This window comes from Oncorhynchus tshawytscha, unplaced genomic scaffold (genome assembly GCF_018296145.1).
Source record: "Oncorhynchus tshawytscha isolate Ot180627B unplaced genomic scaffold, Otsh_v2.0 Un_scaffold_530_pilon_pilon, whole genome shotgun sequence".
In the NCBI taxonomy this organism is placed as follows: Eukaryota; Metazoa; Chordata; class Actinopteri; order Salmoniformes; family Salmonidae; genus Oncorhynchus; species Oncorhynchus tshawytscha.
The window spans coordinates 294132-310479 of record NW_024609811.1 but is presented as its reverse complement, the minus strand read 5'-3'; the positions used below and the strand labels follow the sequence as shown (position 1 = coordinate 310479).

The 16348-nt window shown below is 43.8% G+C and overlaps 1 protein-coding gene across 1 annotated transcript in view; it reads left to right on the top strand.

Annotated features, from left to right (window-relative positions):
- Positions 1-16348, top strand: part of adamtsl5 (ADAMTS like 5) — a 70613-nt gene that overhangs the window by 13742 nt on the left and 40523 nt on the right. Inside the window, exon 2 of the mRNA XM_042318615.1 lies at positions 13742-13817. Coding sequence (XP_042174549.1) covers positions 13742-13817 — 76 coding nt within the window. The remainder of the gene's footprint in view (positions 1-13741; positions 13818-16348) is intronic.

The window sequence follows — 16348 nt, the reverse complement described above, 5'->3', positions numbered from 1 at the left end:
CGTTATGTTTGGCGTAAAAGGAACACAGCTCATCACCCTGAACACACCATCCCCACTGTCAAACATGGTGGTGGCAGCATCATGGTTTGGGCCTGCTTTTCTTCAGCAGGGACAGGGAAGATGGTTAAAATTGATGGGAAGATGGATGGAGCCAAATACAGGACCATTCTGGAAGAAAACCTGATGGAGTCTGCAAAAGACCTGAGACTGGGACGGAGATTTGTCTTCCAACAAGACAATGATCCAAAACATAAAGCAAAATCTACAATGGAATGGTTCAAAAATAAACATATCCAGGTGTTAGAATGGCCAAGTCAAAGTCCAGACCTGAATCCAATCGAGAATCTGTGGAAAGAACTGAAAACTGCTGTTCACAAATGCTCTCCATCCAACCTCACTGAGCTCGAGCTGTTTTGCAAGGAGGAATGGGAAAAAATTTCAGTCTCTCGATGTGCAAAACTGATAGAGACATACTTACAGCTGTAATCGCAGCAAAAGGTGGCACTACAAAGTATTAACTTAAGGGGGCTGAATAATTTTGCACGCCCAATTTTTCAGTTTTTGATTTGTTAAAAAAGTTTGAAATATCCAATAAATGTCGTTCCACTTCATGATTGTGTCCCACTTGTTGTTGATTCTTCACAAAAAAATACAGTTTTATATCTTTATGTTTGAAGCCTGAAATGTGGCAAAAGGTCGCAAAGTTCAAGGGGGCCGAATACTTTCGCAAGGCACTGTACATATTCTTATTCATTCCTTTACACTTGTGTGTATAAGGTAGTTGTTGTGAAATTGTTAGATTACTTGTTAGATATTACTGAACGGTTGGAACTAGAAGCACAAGCATTTCCCTACACTCACATTAACATCTGCTAACCATGTGCATGTGACCAATAAAATTGGATTTGATTTGACCAGACTAATTCCACAGTGAAAACCAAGTGTATAAAAATTGGTGTATTTTCAATACTCAGTGGAGGAAGTGGAAAAATGGTGTTCTAATGTGTTTGGCAGTGACCTAAAAGGAGATCAGGTCATGTTCATTAGGCACCAAACGGAAGAAAACAGACCGAAACAGGCAGTGGCTACCTGAACTTGACAAAGAAACGCACATTTTCGTTTGGCATTGCAAAACATTTTAGAAAATGTTCAGTTGCTTTCCCTACTGAACACGACCCTGGTGTTATTCACCATGCCAGTAGATCCAAATGTTGGAGCTGGCTGAGGAAGAGCATGACCATAGATGGCCAGCCAGACTGGATCAGACGGACGGTCGGTCTCAGTAAAATGTGAAAAGATAAGCTCATAATCCAAGAGGTATGACAATGTCAAGAGATTTCGTCTGTTTGTCCTGAGAAGGAGAACGATGGTGCAGCCAGTCAGGCAGTAGAGGAACAGAGGAGAATCTTTGAGTTCTAGGAGCAATGGTCAGAGACCCCAAGACATAACTAAGGTGTGGGATTAGTTTAAACAGCAACCTCTGTCTTTAGAATAGCATCACATTAAACATAATGCATTTGGTCAATACTCAGCACTGCTTTTCAAAGTAAATGTCTTAAACTCCTTATGTTGCTTAAAGGGGCATTACACAAAGTCAAAGTTTGTCAAAAGCCTTGTCCCACACCATCAGTTGTGTTGATCCAGTTTTCTCCCTCAACTGAAACAAATTCATTATATGGTGCTAATTTTTGTCATTCATTTTGGATTAAGGTATACCCATGGATCGACCCTTTCAGTGCTTCATGACTCGTGCAATGATGAATTGTTGCCTCATTGATTGGGCTAATCTCTGACCAGGATCATTGCCTGACAGTGAGGGTCTCATTGTTCCCGCCCATTAATAGTAGGTTCAGATTTAGGGTTCAAAGGTCATGTTTTTTAGTCTATTCAACTCTATTTACTGAAGTACCTAGTCTATATGCGTCCACCAGGCCTTAAAGGCAAGCTCTGGAACACTGGCCACTAGTAAGTATTTTTTTAAACCTCCCGGTCTGCGCTGGATGTGTCGATGTGTTCATACATGCAGAATTATCTTAACTCAATTAGCTGCGAAACCCCTAGTTTGAAAGTGACTGTTTACTAAAAGCTGTGGCACTATTTACCCTACATTTTCCCCCACGTGGGCCAGCCTCCTAGCAATTCAAGTTCCAGCCAAGGAGCTTTAGCCCATTGCCATTTGAGTGACAGCGAGCAAGATGCACACATAGCAAAGCAAGAGAGAGCGCAATGATGTGGTGCACATATCTGTACATATGTGACTTCGTATGCAATTTTCAGGGACCACTTTTGGCTCGTGAGTGCTACTTTCAGAACTACTAGCTGAAAACTATGCAAAAAGTACCAGAGAATCTCTTTTTAAACCAGTGTTCACCAAATAGTGGGTTCACTGCTAAGTCCCTGTGGGTCAAGGAGGAGGGGGACTGGCTAGAGACACTGTCTTTTGTTCACTTGGTGGATCATTCAAAAGCTGCAGATGATGCCGACGTAGTCAGTTAACTCCATGGTGCTCTTTTGTAAAAAATAAATAACTAAAAATGTAAAAGCTAACGCAAAATTAACTGAATATATCATTGTTGCAGTCATAGGGTGTAGCTGTCATTTTTATTGTTTTCTTTACCCAGTTTTATTGTTATGTTTACCCAGAAAAGCAACCCGTTCCCATAGAAACCTTTTGGTAGCTCTGGCACAGCTGCATACATTCAAGAGTATAGTTGGGTCATAGCACAAAACAGTTTAGGCCAGGATTCAATCTGATTGCCACGTTGCCTACAAGCACAATGTTAACGTGTTGGCAGAGATTAAATTCAAGGTAAACACAGCAGATGTCAGCTCAATTGGAAATTCCCTTTAATTGTCAAGTGTCATAGGGAGGTTTCACATTTAATCCCGGCCTTAGGAACCACCAGGCCTGACCAGTGTTTTACAGAAATCCGTTGGTTTAGGAACCCATGCCCTGCGCATTTTAGTTCTAGACCAGCAATAACACATCTGATTCAACTACTAAATCTAATCACCAAGCCCTTGCCTTGATTAGTTGAATCAGGTGTGTTCGTTCTGGGCTGGAACAAAAATGTCCAGTCTTGGGGTCCCTGAAGATGTGTTGGGAAACGATGGCCTACACCAGGGATCATCAACTACACTGAACAGAAATATTTTTAAAAGAATGTTTGCTGATTGAACATAATGATCATTACACAGGTGCACGTTGTGCTGGGGTGGCCACTTTAAAATGTGCAGTTCTGTCTCACAACACAATGCCACAGATGTCTCAAGTTTTGAGGGAGTGTACAATTGGCATGTTGACTGCAGGAATGTCCACCAGAGCTGTTGCTCTAGAATTGAATGTTAATTTCTCTACCATAAACTGCCTCCAACATATTTTTTGATAATTTGGCAATACCTCCAACCGGCTTCACAACTGCAGAACACGTGTAACCACGGTGCTGAGGAGTATTTCTGTCTGTAATAATTATCCTTTGTGGGGGGAAAAACTCATTCTGATTGGCTGTGTCTGGCTCCCCATTGGGTGGGCCTATCCCCTGCCAAGTTGTGTGAAATCCATAGATTAGGGCCTCATGAATTTATTCAAATTGACTGATTTCCTTATATGAACTGTAACTCAGTAAAATCAATGAAATTGTTGCATGTTATGTTTTATGTTTTTGTTAAGTATAGATTCCGCTGCCGGACTATTGTTTCTTCTTCAGCCGATGGTCGGAACATGCAGGAATTGCAAATAATTTGCCCAAACAGATATAATATTTGACTAAAACATAATAATTTCAAACCTTGCTTACATTTGTATACGATCACACGTCTTTATATTATGCGTGGGAGTACTTTCTAAATTAAATTCACTTGGAGTTGATTTCCTGGTGTTTTTAGTCTTTCAAATCGAATCAAACTTTATTTGTCACATGCGCCAAATACAACAGGTATTTACTGGACCTTACTGTGAAACGGTTACTTTAAAAGCCCTTAACCAACAGTGCAGTTCAAGAAGAGTTAAGAAAATATTTACCAAATAAACTAAAGTAAAAAATAATACAAAGTAACACAATAACGAGGCTATATACAGGGATACCGGTACCAAGTCAGTGTGCAGGGGTACAGGTTAGTTGAGGTAATTTGTACATGTAGTTAGGGGTAAAGTGACTGCATAGATAATAAACAGCGAGTAGCAGCAGTGTAAAAATGAATAGGGGGGGTCAATGTAAATAGTCCAGTGGCCATTTGATTAATTGTTCAGTAATCTTATGACTTGGGGGTAGAAGCTGTTAAGGAGCCTTTTGGTCCTAGACTTGCCGCTCTGGTACCGCATGCCGTGTGGTAGACGAAAAAACAGTCTATGACTTGGGGGTAGAAGCTGTTAAGGAGCCTTTTGGTCCTAGACTTGCCGCTCTGGTACTGCATGCCGTGTGGTAGACGAAAAAACAGTCTATGACTTTGGTGTCTGGAGTCTCTCACAATTTCATGTCTATGTAAATAAAAACATATTATTAGTGTGAATCCATCTTACACAAAGTAGGGACCACTGGGAGCCAGAGTGAGGTGGCCCCCTAGCAACCATGCCATCTTTGTCCCTGTGACATGGTGCCCACTGCGTTAGAGGGCCAAAGGGCACATTCTAACCTGCAATACACTCTAGTAATCAGTGCACAGTTATGGCAGTAATCTCCGAGATAACAGCATAAAAATGACGAGAGAGTGAGAGCTGTGTTTTCTGGAGTGAATTAAAACAAGGGTGTGTGAGGTCAACCATATTACAGCTGAACCAAAATATGGGGAGAAATGTAGGGTGGTGGGTGGGGATGACGTTTTTTTTGTCCTTTTTTAATGAGGGTTCTGAACTCTCTTCTCTCTTTTGTACTCGTGCCAGACAGGTGGGTGGAACAGTTTCAGCCTGTGTGTGATATTAGCAAATGTATTTAAATAATGGCAATGGTGGTCTGGCTGGACTAGTGGCAATGGCACAGCCTCACAGATCTACGGTGTCAGGATGGGTTGGAATCCGGCCTACTGCCCTTTCATACAACCTACTGTCATCCTCCCTCTCTCTCTTCAGTAAAATCTGAAAAATACCTTTAAAAATATATACATATATAAGAAAGAATGGTAATGTTGTGATGGGTTACATCCATTATATGTAGATACTTGGTGAAAAGGTCTGCTTAAATAAACCCAAATGCCTGCACACTAACACTACAGACGCAGTGATCCACTGCTTCTGCATCACCTCCAGTATTCATGGGTCGCTAACATCATAAAGTACTACTGTCCTATAGCAAATAAATAACCTTGGTTAAAAACAACATTTATAGGCCATTTAGTGTATTAAACTGAATAATGCCCATATCTATTTCATGAAAAGAGACACATAGAAGATGCAGCCTGAATAGTTGGATTCTTGGCTATGGTTTCATATGAGTCACAGGTTTAATGGAGATTGTGTGGAATACCCATCACCATGAAGGCAGCACCAACTGCTTTCTCACACTGTCTTTGGCACTGACTTTGGGTGTGTGTGTGTGTGTGTGTGTGTGTGTGTGTGTGTGTGTGTGTGTGTGTGTGTGTGTGTGTGTGTGTACACCCATGTGGATGGGTAATGGGTATGTTTTCCCAATGCCATAGAAAGGCTAATTCAGTCAAAATAAACAACTTGTCTCGTAATGATTAAAGCCATTTCCCCCTGCCTTCCCCTGAGCCCTGCTCTAATGTGCTACCATTGGCTTAATGAGACACAGGAGGAGCTGTTGTTGACCTCCAGTAGGGCCTCTGTGATTAGGGGGCAAACAGTGGCCAGACAGCCTCCCTGCGACCTGGGGAAAATGGAGGAGGCATAAAAGGTCCAGCATGTAGTTTTGGGTACGGCTCAATATATTCTGAATGATTTGCGGTACATTCGATCTTGTATCCGGCCTACTGCTACACTTCCCCTCCATAAGTTTGGTTTTTGCTTCTTTTTCCTCTATCCCCAGCCCAGCTACCTCCAGTCTCTCCTAGACCCAGTCTCTCCTAGCGCCAGCCCAGCTACCCCCAGTCTCTCCTAGCGCCAGTGCAGCTAACCCCAGTCTCTCCTTCCCCTAGTCCCAGCCCAGCTATCCCAAGCCTCGCCTAGCCCTAGCCTAGTTTTTCCTTAGCCCTAGTCTAGTTTTCCCCCAACCTTCACCAGCCCTAACTCCCCAAGTCTTCCCCCGGTCTATCCTATCCCCAGCCCAGCATCCTGCAACCTCCCTAAGTCTCAACCCAGATTCCCCCACATTTCCCAGCCTTCCCCAGCCTTTCCCAGCATTGTACCAACTCAGTGTCCCCAAGCCCAGATTCCCCCAACTCCATCCCATGTTCCCTCAGCCTTCCTTAGCTCCAGGCCAGCACCAGCTTCCTCAGGCTGCACTAGCTGCTCCAGGCCAGCACCAGCAAACCCAGACTTCCCCAGGCTTCCCTAGCTCCAGCCCAGTGCCAGATTCCCCCAGACTTTCCTAGCTCCAGCCCAGCGACAGATTCCCCCAGACTTCTCTAGTTCCAGCCAAGTGCCAGCTTCCCCCAGACGTCCCTAGCTCCAGCCCAGCACCAGACTCCCAAAGATTCCCCAGAATTCCCTAGCTCCAACCCAGTGCCAGCTTTCTCCAGACTACCCTAGCTCCAGCCCAGTGCCAGCTTTCCCAGATTCTCCAGACTTCCCTAGCTTTAGCCCAGTGCCAGATTTCCCAGGCTTCCTTAGCTCCAGCCCAGTGCCAGCTTCCCCCAGATTCCCCCAGACTTCCCTAGTAGAAGGGCTGCTCAGTGGAATGTGAGGGAGATGTGTATCGTTTAATTGGACAGGGCGACTACTGACCTGGAACTCTGCCAAACAGAGCTTTTGGCCTAGATGTGTGTTTACAAACTTGTTACAGATAAGAAAGAGGGAGCGGGAGAAGACGGGGAGAATAAACAACGCGTAAAGGGAAAGGGACGTGTGTGTGGCTCAGTTGGTAGAGCATGGCACTTGCAATGCCAGGATTGTGGGTTTGATTCCCGCTGTGTTCTTTCTACCCATACAAAATGTATCAATGCACTACTTTTAGTTGCTTTTGATAAAAGTGTCTGCTAAATGACATATCATTACATGGGAAGAACCAAATACACTGAAGGGAGAAAACATGGTTCCTCGTCCGGTGCATTGGCATAGCCAGAAATTCATTGGTGGGTGGGCTTGCAGAAATGTATGTGGATTATGAGCTGTCTTGTTTGCCAAATAAACAAATTAGGCACTGGTATGATGCATATACTGTAGCCATAAAAGCACAGTGACATACAGTGCATTCGGAAAGTATTCAGACTCCTTGACTTTTTCCACATTTTGTTACCTTACAGCCTTGTTCTAAAATGGAGGAAATTATTATTTTTCCTCATCAATCTACACACAACACCCCATAAACAGGTTTTTAGAAATGTTCTCAAATGTATATTAAAAAATTCTTATTTACATAAGTATTCAAACCCTTTGCTATGAGACTCGAAATTGAGCTCAGGTGCTTCCTGTTTCCATTGATCATCTTTGAGTTGTTTCTTCAACTTGATTGGAGTCCACCTGTGGTAAATTGGACATGATTTGGAAGGATACACACCAGTCAATATAAGATTCCACATTTGACAGTGCATGTCAGAGCAAAAACCAAGCCATAAGGTCGAAGGAATTGTCCCTAGAGCTCTTAGACAGGATTGTGTTGAGGCACAGATCTGGGGAAGGGTACCAACAAATGTCAGCTGCATTGAAGGTCCCCAAGAACACAGTAGCCTCCATTCTTAAATGGAAGAAGTTTGGAACCACCAAGACTCTTCCTAGAGCTGGCCAAACTGAGCAATCGTGGTAGAAGGGCCTTGGTCAGGGAGATGACTTAGAACCCGATGGTCACTCTGACAGAGCTCCAGAGTTCCTCTGTGGAGATGGGAGAACTTTCCAGAAGAACAACCATCTCTGCAGCACTCCACCAAATCAGGCCTTTATGGTAGAGTGGCCAGACGGAAGCCACTCCTCAGTAAAAGGCACATGACAGTCTGCTTGGAGTTTGGCAAAAGGCACCTAAAGACTCTCTCAGACCATGAGAAACAAAATTATCCAGTCTGATGAAACCAAATTGAACTCCTTGGCCTGAATGCCAAGCCAAGGACAAGTCTCTGAATGCTCTTGAGTGGTCCAGCCAGTGCCCGGACTTGAACCCGATTGAACATCTCTGGAGAGACCTGAAAATTGCTCTACAACGACGCTCCCCATCCAACCTGACAGAGCTTGAGAGGATCTGCAGAGAAGAATGGGAACGTCATATCCAAGAAGACTCGAGTCTGTAATAACCGCCAAAGGTGCTTCAAGAAAGTACTGAGTAAAGGGTCTGAATATTTATGTAAATATAAATTTCAGTTTAAATAGATGTTTTATTATTATTAGCAAAACTTTTTAAAACAGTTTTTGCTTCATCATTATGGGCTATTGTGTGTAGATTGAGGGGGAAAAAAACATTTAAATAAACTTTTGAATAAGGCTGTGGAATGTGGAAAAAGTTCAAGGGTCTGAATACTTTCCGAATGCACTGTATGCCTCAATGCAGTCATATTCGTGGTTTATTGGGGGTGTGGCTTTCAGTTAGTTATTTTTGGCAACCCGTCCTGTGAGAATGAATGTCACCCCAGGTCATGAGTTCAATCTGAGTGGGTGGGCCTGGATGAGCTTGTTTTGGTGCTCGAGATCTAACATCAACGTACCCTAGTGGTCTCTAATACTGAGACTTGGACAAATGGTATGAGTGTCGCCTCAAATGGGACCCTATTCTATTTATTGGGCCCATAGTGCACCATTTCTTACCAGAGCCATATGTAGGAAGGGACGTACTCATGTGCTGTTTCTCAAATGACAAATCAGACCCACTTGACTTGTGCAACTCTCCTTACAGATGGACTAACAGTAGTTAGTTAGCACTAAACAAATCAGTACCAGGAAGCCTTTATAGAGGGGGGGTTTCCAACCATTTCTGAGGAGGCATTTCTGAGAAAACACACTAAAGCCTTTGATGAGTCAGAGTGACTGTGTGTGTCAGCCAGGGAGAGGATGAAGTACAGATATCCTGTGTATGTGCTTGTTTGTGTGCGCATGACCAGTGTGCATGTGGGTGTAACGAGTCAAATTAAGTGTGTGTGTGTGGTCTCAGGTTATCGTCGGAGCATCCTTGAGGTGAATGCAGACGGGTTAATAAGGACAGACAGGGTGTAGACTGGCTGGCAGTGGCTGCTCAAGACATACAGTTGTGCTAACAGTCATACACAGTGAAAAGAGAGTATCTCCACACATATCCAGATGGAGCACGGCAGTCATTCAAATAAATAAACATGACTAAAGAACGATGGGAACTGTACAGCAGAGGAGGCTGGTGGGAGGAGCTTTAGGAGGACGGGCTCATTGTAATGGCAGGAATAGAGGGGTACCAAACACATGTTTGAAATATGTTTGGCTCCATTCTATTGATTATAGGAGGAACGTTTTGACAGACAAGGTCCTTTATCAGCAGTATCATGTGTTTAATAAGCTGTCATAGGCTGAATAGTATATAAAAACGGCTATGGAACCTAAGGCCCTGTACTGCTTCCATCTCTGCCACTGCAGACACGTCTTCATTGTAAATATGAATTTGTTCTTAATTGACCTACATGTATAATTCTAAGGTTAAATAAGGTAGGTAGCTGGCACACACACACACGTTGTTTATTTTGACTGAATTGGCGTTTCTAGGGCATTGGGAAAACATATCCACTCCACATCCGCATGGGTACACACACGTACAAATACACTCAGTTCTTACATTTGAGAATAGTTGTGTGTTACAGTCATGGTGGTGGGAGGTGTCTGAACCCTGGTGGTGCTGTGGGAGAGAGAGTTAATGATGGTGAGAGGTGGCTGAATCCTGTTGGTGCTGTGGGAGACAGAGTTAATGATGATGGTGGGAGGTGGCTGAACCCTGGTGGTGCTGTAGGAGAGAGAGTTAATGATGATGGTGGGAGGTGGCTGAACCCTGGTGGTGCTGTGGGAGAGGAGTTAATGATGATGGTGGGAGGTGGCTGAACCCTGGTGGTGCTGTGGGAGAGAGAGTTAATGATGGTGAGAGGTGGCTGAACCCTGGTGGTGCTGTGTGAGACAGAGTTAATGATGATGGTGGGAGGTGGCTGAACCCTGGTGGTGCTGTGGGAGAGAGAGTTAATGATGGTGAGAGGTGGCTGAACCCTGGTGGTGCTGTGGGAGAGAGAGTTAATGATGGTGGTGGGAGGTGGCTGGACCCTGGTGGTGCTGTGGGAGAGAGAGATAATGATGATGGTGGGAGGTGGCTGAACCCTGATGGTGCTGTGGGAGACAGAGTTAATGATGATGGTGAGTGGTGGCTGAACCCTGGTGGTGCTGTGGGAGAGACAGTTAATGATGGTGTGAGGTGGCTGAACCCTGGTGGTGCTGTGGGAGAGGGAGTTAATGATGATGGTGGGAGGTGGCTGAACCCTGGTGGTGCTGTGGGAGAGAGAGTTAATGATGGTGGTGGGAGGTGGCTGGACCCTGGTGGTGCTGTGGGAGAGAGAGATGATGATGGTGGGAGGTGGCTGAACCCTGGTGCTGCTGTGGGAGAGAGAGTTAATGATGATGATGGTGGGAGATGGCTGAACCCTGGTGCTGCTGTGGGAGAGAGAGTTAATGATGATGGAGGGTGGTTGTGTGGGTGCGTTCTTGACTTTGGCTCCTGCCCTGCCCCCAGGGGCCCCAGTGGCATGGAAGCTTGTTTGTTGTTATCAGTGACCCCTAGAGCCGGGGCTCCTGTGTTAAGCGAGGCCTGAATTGGTCATCTCTCTGTAGGTGATGGCTTTGTTATGGAAGGTTTGGGAATCGCTTCCTTTTAGGTGGTTGTAGAATTTAATGGCTCTTTTCTGGATTTTTATAATTAGCGGGTATCGGCCTAATTCTGCTCTGCATGAATTATTTGATGTTTTAAGTTTTACGTTGTCTCAATTTGGTGTTTGTCCCATTTTGTGAATGATTGGTTGGTGAGCGGACCCCAGACCTCACAACCATAAAGGGCAATGGGTTCTATAACTGATATTTTAAGTATTTTTAGCCAGATCCTAATTGGTATGTCAAATTTGATGTTCCTTTTGATGGAATAGAATGCCCTTCTTGCCATGTCTCTCAGATCGTTCAGAGCTTTGTGAAAGTTACCTGTGGTGCTGATGTTTAGGCCAAGGTATGTATAGTTTGTGTGCTCTAGGGCAACGGTGTCTAGATGGAATTTGTATTTGTGGTCCTGGCGACTGGACCTTTTTTGGAACACCATTATCTTGGTCTTAGAGATTTACTGTCAGGGCCCTGGTCTGTCAGAATCTGTGCAGAAGATCTAGGTGCTGCTGCAGGCCCTTCTTGGCTGGTGACAGAAGCACCAGATCATCAGCAAACAGACATTTGACTAGTAGGGTGAGGCAGGGTACTGCAGACTTTTATTCTAGTGCACTCGCCAATTCGTTGATAAAAATGTTGAAGAGGGTGGGGCTTGAGCTGCATCCCTGTCTCACCCCACGGCCCTGTGGGAAGATATGTGTGTTTTTTGCCTATTTTAACCGCACACTTGTTGTTTGTGTACATGGATTTTATAATGTTGTATGTTTTCTTCCCAATCACCACGTGCCTCCGTCAATTTGTATAGCAGACCTTCATGCCAAATTGAGTCAGTCTTTTTTTAAATCAACAAAGCATGAGACTTTGCCTTTGTTTTGGTTTGTTTGTTTGTTAATTAGGATGTGCAGCGTGAATACGTGGTCTGTCGTTTGTTAATTTGTTAAAAAGCCAATTTGACATTTGCTCAGTACATTGTTTTCACTGAGGAAATGTATGAGTCTGCTGTTAATGATAATGCAGAGGCTTTTCCCAAGGTTGCTGTTGACGCATGTCCCATGGTAGTTATTGGGGTCAAATTTGTCTCCACTTTTGTGGATTGGGGTTATCAGTCCTTGGTTCCGAATATTGGGGAAGATTCCAGAGCTAAGGATGATGTTAACAATTTAAGTATAACCAATTGAAATTTGTTGTCTGTATATTTGATCATTTCATCGAGGATACCATCAACACCACATGCCTTTTTGGGTTGGAGGGTTTTTATTTTGTCCTGTAGCTCATTCAAGGTAATTGGAGAATCCAGTGGGTTCTGGTAGTCTTTAATAGTTCATTCTAAGATTTCTATTTGATCATGTATATGTTTTTGCTCTTTGTTATAGAGCCAAAAATAATAGATAAGTGGTTTACCCATACATCTCCATTTGGATAGATAATTATTCGTGTTGTTTAGTGTTTTCTAATTATCCCAGAAGTGGTTAGTCTATGGATTCTTCAATTACATTGAGCTGATTTCTGACCTGCTGTTCCTTCTTTATCCATAGTGTAATTCTGTATTGTTTTAGTGATTCACCATACTGAAGGCGTAGACTCAGGTTTTCTGGGTCTCTATGTTTTTGGTTGGACAGATTTCTCCATTTCTTTCTTAGGTTTTTACATTCTTCATCAAACCATTTGTCATTGTTGTTCATTTTCTTCAGTTTTCTGTTTAGATTTTTTTTATTAGATAGGGAAGCTGAGAGGTCAAATATACTGTTAACATTTTCTACTGACAAATTTACACCTTCACTATAACAGTTGCCTAATTGTTTTTTGGTAGGTGTCCACACTACATTCCTTCCATCTATAGCATTTCTTAATATTACTGAGTTCCTTTGGCTTTGATGCCTCATGATTGAGTATTGCTCTGTTCATTTGCTATGATCTGATAGGGGTGTCAATGGGATGAACGCTCTGAGAGACTCTGGGTTGAGGTCAGTGATAAAGTAGTCAACAGTACTACTGCCAAGAGATGAGCTGTAGGTGTAACAACCATAGGAGTCCCAGCGTGTGACAGATCTGCAGGAGTTGTGACCAGTTTTTGTTGGTTATGTTGTCATAGGGGCATATGGGGGAGGGAATGCTGTCACTTCTAGGCAGGTGTTTGTTCCGCTGTGTGCTGAGGGTGCCAGGTTCTTGTTCGGTTCTGGCATTTAGGTCGCCACAGACTCTGACCTTCATCTGCCTGCTGGTCTCAGCCATCTGACTGTCTCTCTCTCTCTCTCTCTCTCTCATTGTCTCTCAATGGTCTCTCTCTCTCATTGTCTCCCGATTGGGCTCTCTCTCTGTCCCACTTTCTATCTGTTTGTGTCTGTCTTTCTCTCTCTCTCTCTTTTGCTTGCTATTTCCATCTGGCCTGTCTTGTCTGCCCACAAGATGGATGGACTACAAATGTACCACTCTACATCTCCAAGGGTGCACTTGGGCTAGTGCCATTCACATATGCACAACATCAGGAATCTTGCTTAGATATGACAACATATAGCTTGAATTTAATAATTTACCTGATTTCTTTGTCCTTCTGTCTCTGTATCTCTGCCTTTCTCTCTGTGTCTCTGTCTTGAACTCAGTGAGGATGTCTCTTTCTGTGTCTGTCTTTGTCTCTGTCTCTCTGTCTCTGTGTGTTTTAACTACTGTGAAGATGTCTCTTTCTGTGTCTGTCTTTGTCTCTGTGTGTTTAACTCTCTCTCTCTCTCTCTCTCTCTCTCTCTCTGATTTAATGGGGGTTGTTTATCGATGTGAGGGTGTGATTGGTATGGAGAAAAGCTGGGTGTGTAACTGACTGAGGTTGTTTATTGTCTCTGTCTCCAGGAGGTTGTCTCTCTGCCAGGCTCTGACCTTCATCTGCCTGCTGGTCTCTGCCGTCTACCTGTCCTCCCAGCCCAGCGTAAGTTAGTTCTTCACTCCCTTCTCCAGCACACCTCATTAATCAATAATATATATTTTTTCTTAATTCTTTGGGGGGGTGGGTGTTAGATTACCATTTTGGTATTTTGTATATAGTTATTTGTTTCAAAATGTATACCTTCACCAATTTGGCCACTTGGGTACATTTGGGCTACTTGTGTGGGACACCTGGGTGACTTCATGATAAATGTCATGTAGCACACTCATTTTGGAAGTTATCATTCTGAAACTTTGCACAAGTACTGTTGCCCTCTTATATATTTCACTGAAATTGTCCCCATCATCCTATCTGAATGTTTGTTATATCTTGTTCCTTTTAAAGAAACAATAAAACTCTAAAACGGATGGTTTTCTTCATTGTTTTATCTAAACCAGATCTATTGTGTTATATTCTCCTACATTCAATTCACATGTACACAAACTTCAGAGTGGTTTCTTTCAAATGGTACCAAGAATATGCATATCCTTGGTTCTGTGCCTGAGCTACAGGCTGTTAGATTTGGGTATGTCTTCAGGTGGAAATTGCACAAAGTAGGGGGGCTGCACTGATAGACATGTCCACAGCGCCTGCTGAGGGCTGGGTTTCACGTCGCTAAAGAAGTTTCTTATTTCTCTCCACAGCCCTGCTGCACAGCCGTGAGAGAGTAACAATTATACAGTATATGTGTGAACGAACAGAATTTGTCAAATTAAGCACTTAACTGTTCTGCGAGCGTGTGATTTCATGTTGTCAAGATAACACTACTAAATAATGAAAATTAACACTTTCACTAGGAAAGCTTTTGGAAACCTCAGACAAGAATGTTTGGATTCACCTCAACACCTACTGTGGGATGCCCGCGGTTTTGAGTCAGTTCATGAAACATTAATGGGACATTTCCAATCATCCCCCTGAAATGGCTGACGTGAAATGGAATTGAACCCATCCTGGCTGGACGCTTTATAAACTCACAGACCTCATTCAGTAGCCTGCTCCCAGATCTGTTTGTGCATTCTTGCCAACTCCTATTGGCTTGACAATGACCATAGGAGTTGGCAAGACAGCAGAAACAGGTCTGAGAACAGGGCCTGATTAGCCCGATGTTCTAATCTGTGCAAAGAAAGTTTGTGTACCAAATGGCACCCTATTCCCTATATAGTGCACTATTAACCCTAACCCTATGGGCCCTGGTCAAAAGTAGTGGCCTATATAAGGAATAGGGTGCCATTTGGGACACAAATCCCTGTTCTCCAGTGTTTCCCTGAGGAAAATCCAGGTCATTTAGATAATATAGAAATCAAAGTGGTCCAACTAGTGTCAGATGTGATGAGGGGTCCAGCTGGCACGGCGATTGAGGTTCTGAGGTTCTGGAAGAAAGGAGCTGATTGGAATGTTTGTGTAGCGTTTAGCCTGCTAATGGAGGCGGGGATGGGGGCATGTTCCTATGGGGCTGGTAGTTGCTCTCCATCTCTCTCCCATCTGGGCACTCTCTAATTGCTGCGTTGCCCCTTGCTTCTCCTTCAAGCGGAGCGGCCATCTTTCATCACTGTTTGTCTGGTTGTCAGGGAGAGCCTGAGGGTAAGGAGGCTTTCCTGACACACGTACACACACCCCTCACACTCCCCCACACACACCTCCTCCTGACATCCCAAATAGTCCTCTGTCCACCCCCCCCCCCCTACCCCCTTAAACAAAGCTGTGTTTTTATTAACATGACTTTCTCTTGGAATTCCATCCAGTCCTTCCATTCTGTCCCTCCGTCAGAGACGTCAAAGCCAAATGCCTTCCTCTCTAGTCAGAACATTGACACACAGACAGACCAGTTTAAAATGTGGCTGATGCCTTCCTCTCTAGTTTCCCTCAGAACATTGACACACAGACAGACCAGTTTAAAATGTGGCTGATGCCTTCCTCTCTAGTTTCCCTCAGAACATTGACACACAGACAGACCAGTTTAAAATGTGGCAGCAAAACTGAACTTGAGGTTGAATTTACAGCCTTGTTAACACCATCTGTTGGTCCTGGACTCTTTATTTTGTTCTTTCACTCTCTCTTTCACTCTCTCTCTCTCTCACTCACTCACTCACTCACTCACTCACTCACTCACAAAAAAACCCTCAGCACTTTGATTTCTATATTATCTCACTCACACACACACAAAACCCCTCCGGTGGCTGAGACAGTTAACCATTGCCCAGCCATGTCCGTTAACCCTCAGCCAATCATCCGTGTCATTCCTCTGACTGGGTTATAGTGAAAAGGGGAGTGATCAAATGGAGCACTTTACAGGTGTTTGTCCGACTAAGGTAGGCATGTGCCAAACTCTTGAAGTCAACTAAGGTGAAATCATGTCATGGGCGGGATCTGAACCCGGCTCACCCACGGTAGAGACCAAAGTCTCAAATCAAAGTGTATTGGTTGCATATTTTATAGAGGTTGCAGCGAAATGCTTAAGTTACTAGCTCCTAACAATGCAGTATCATGTCAAACAAGTACACAAATAATAAACAAGATATAACAAATAAATTAAA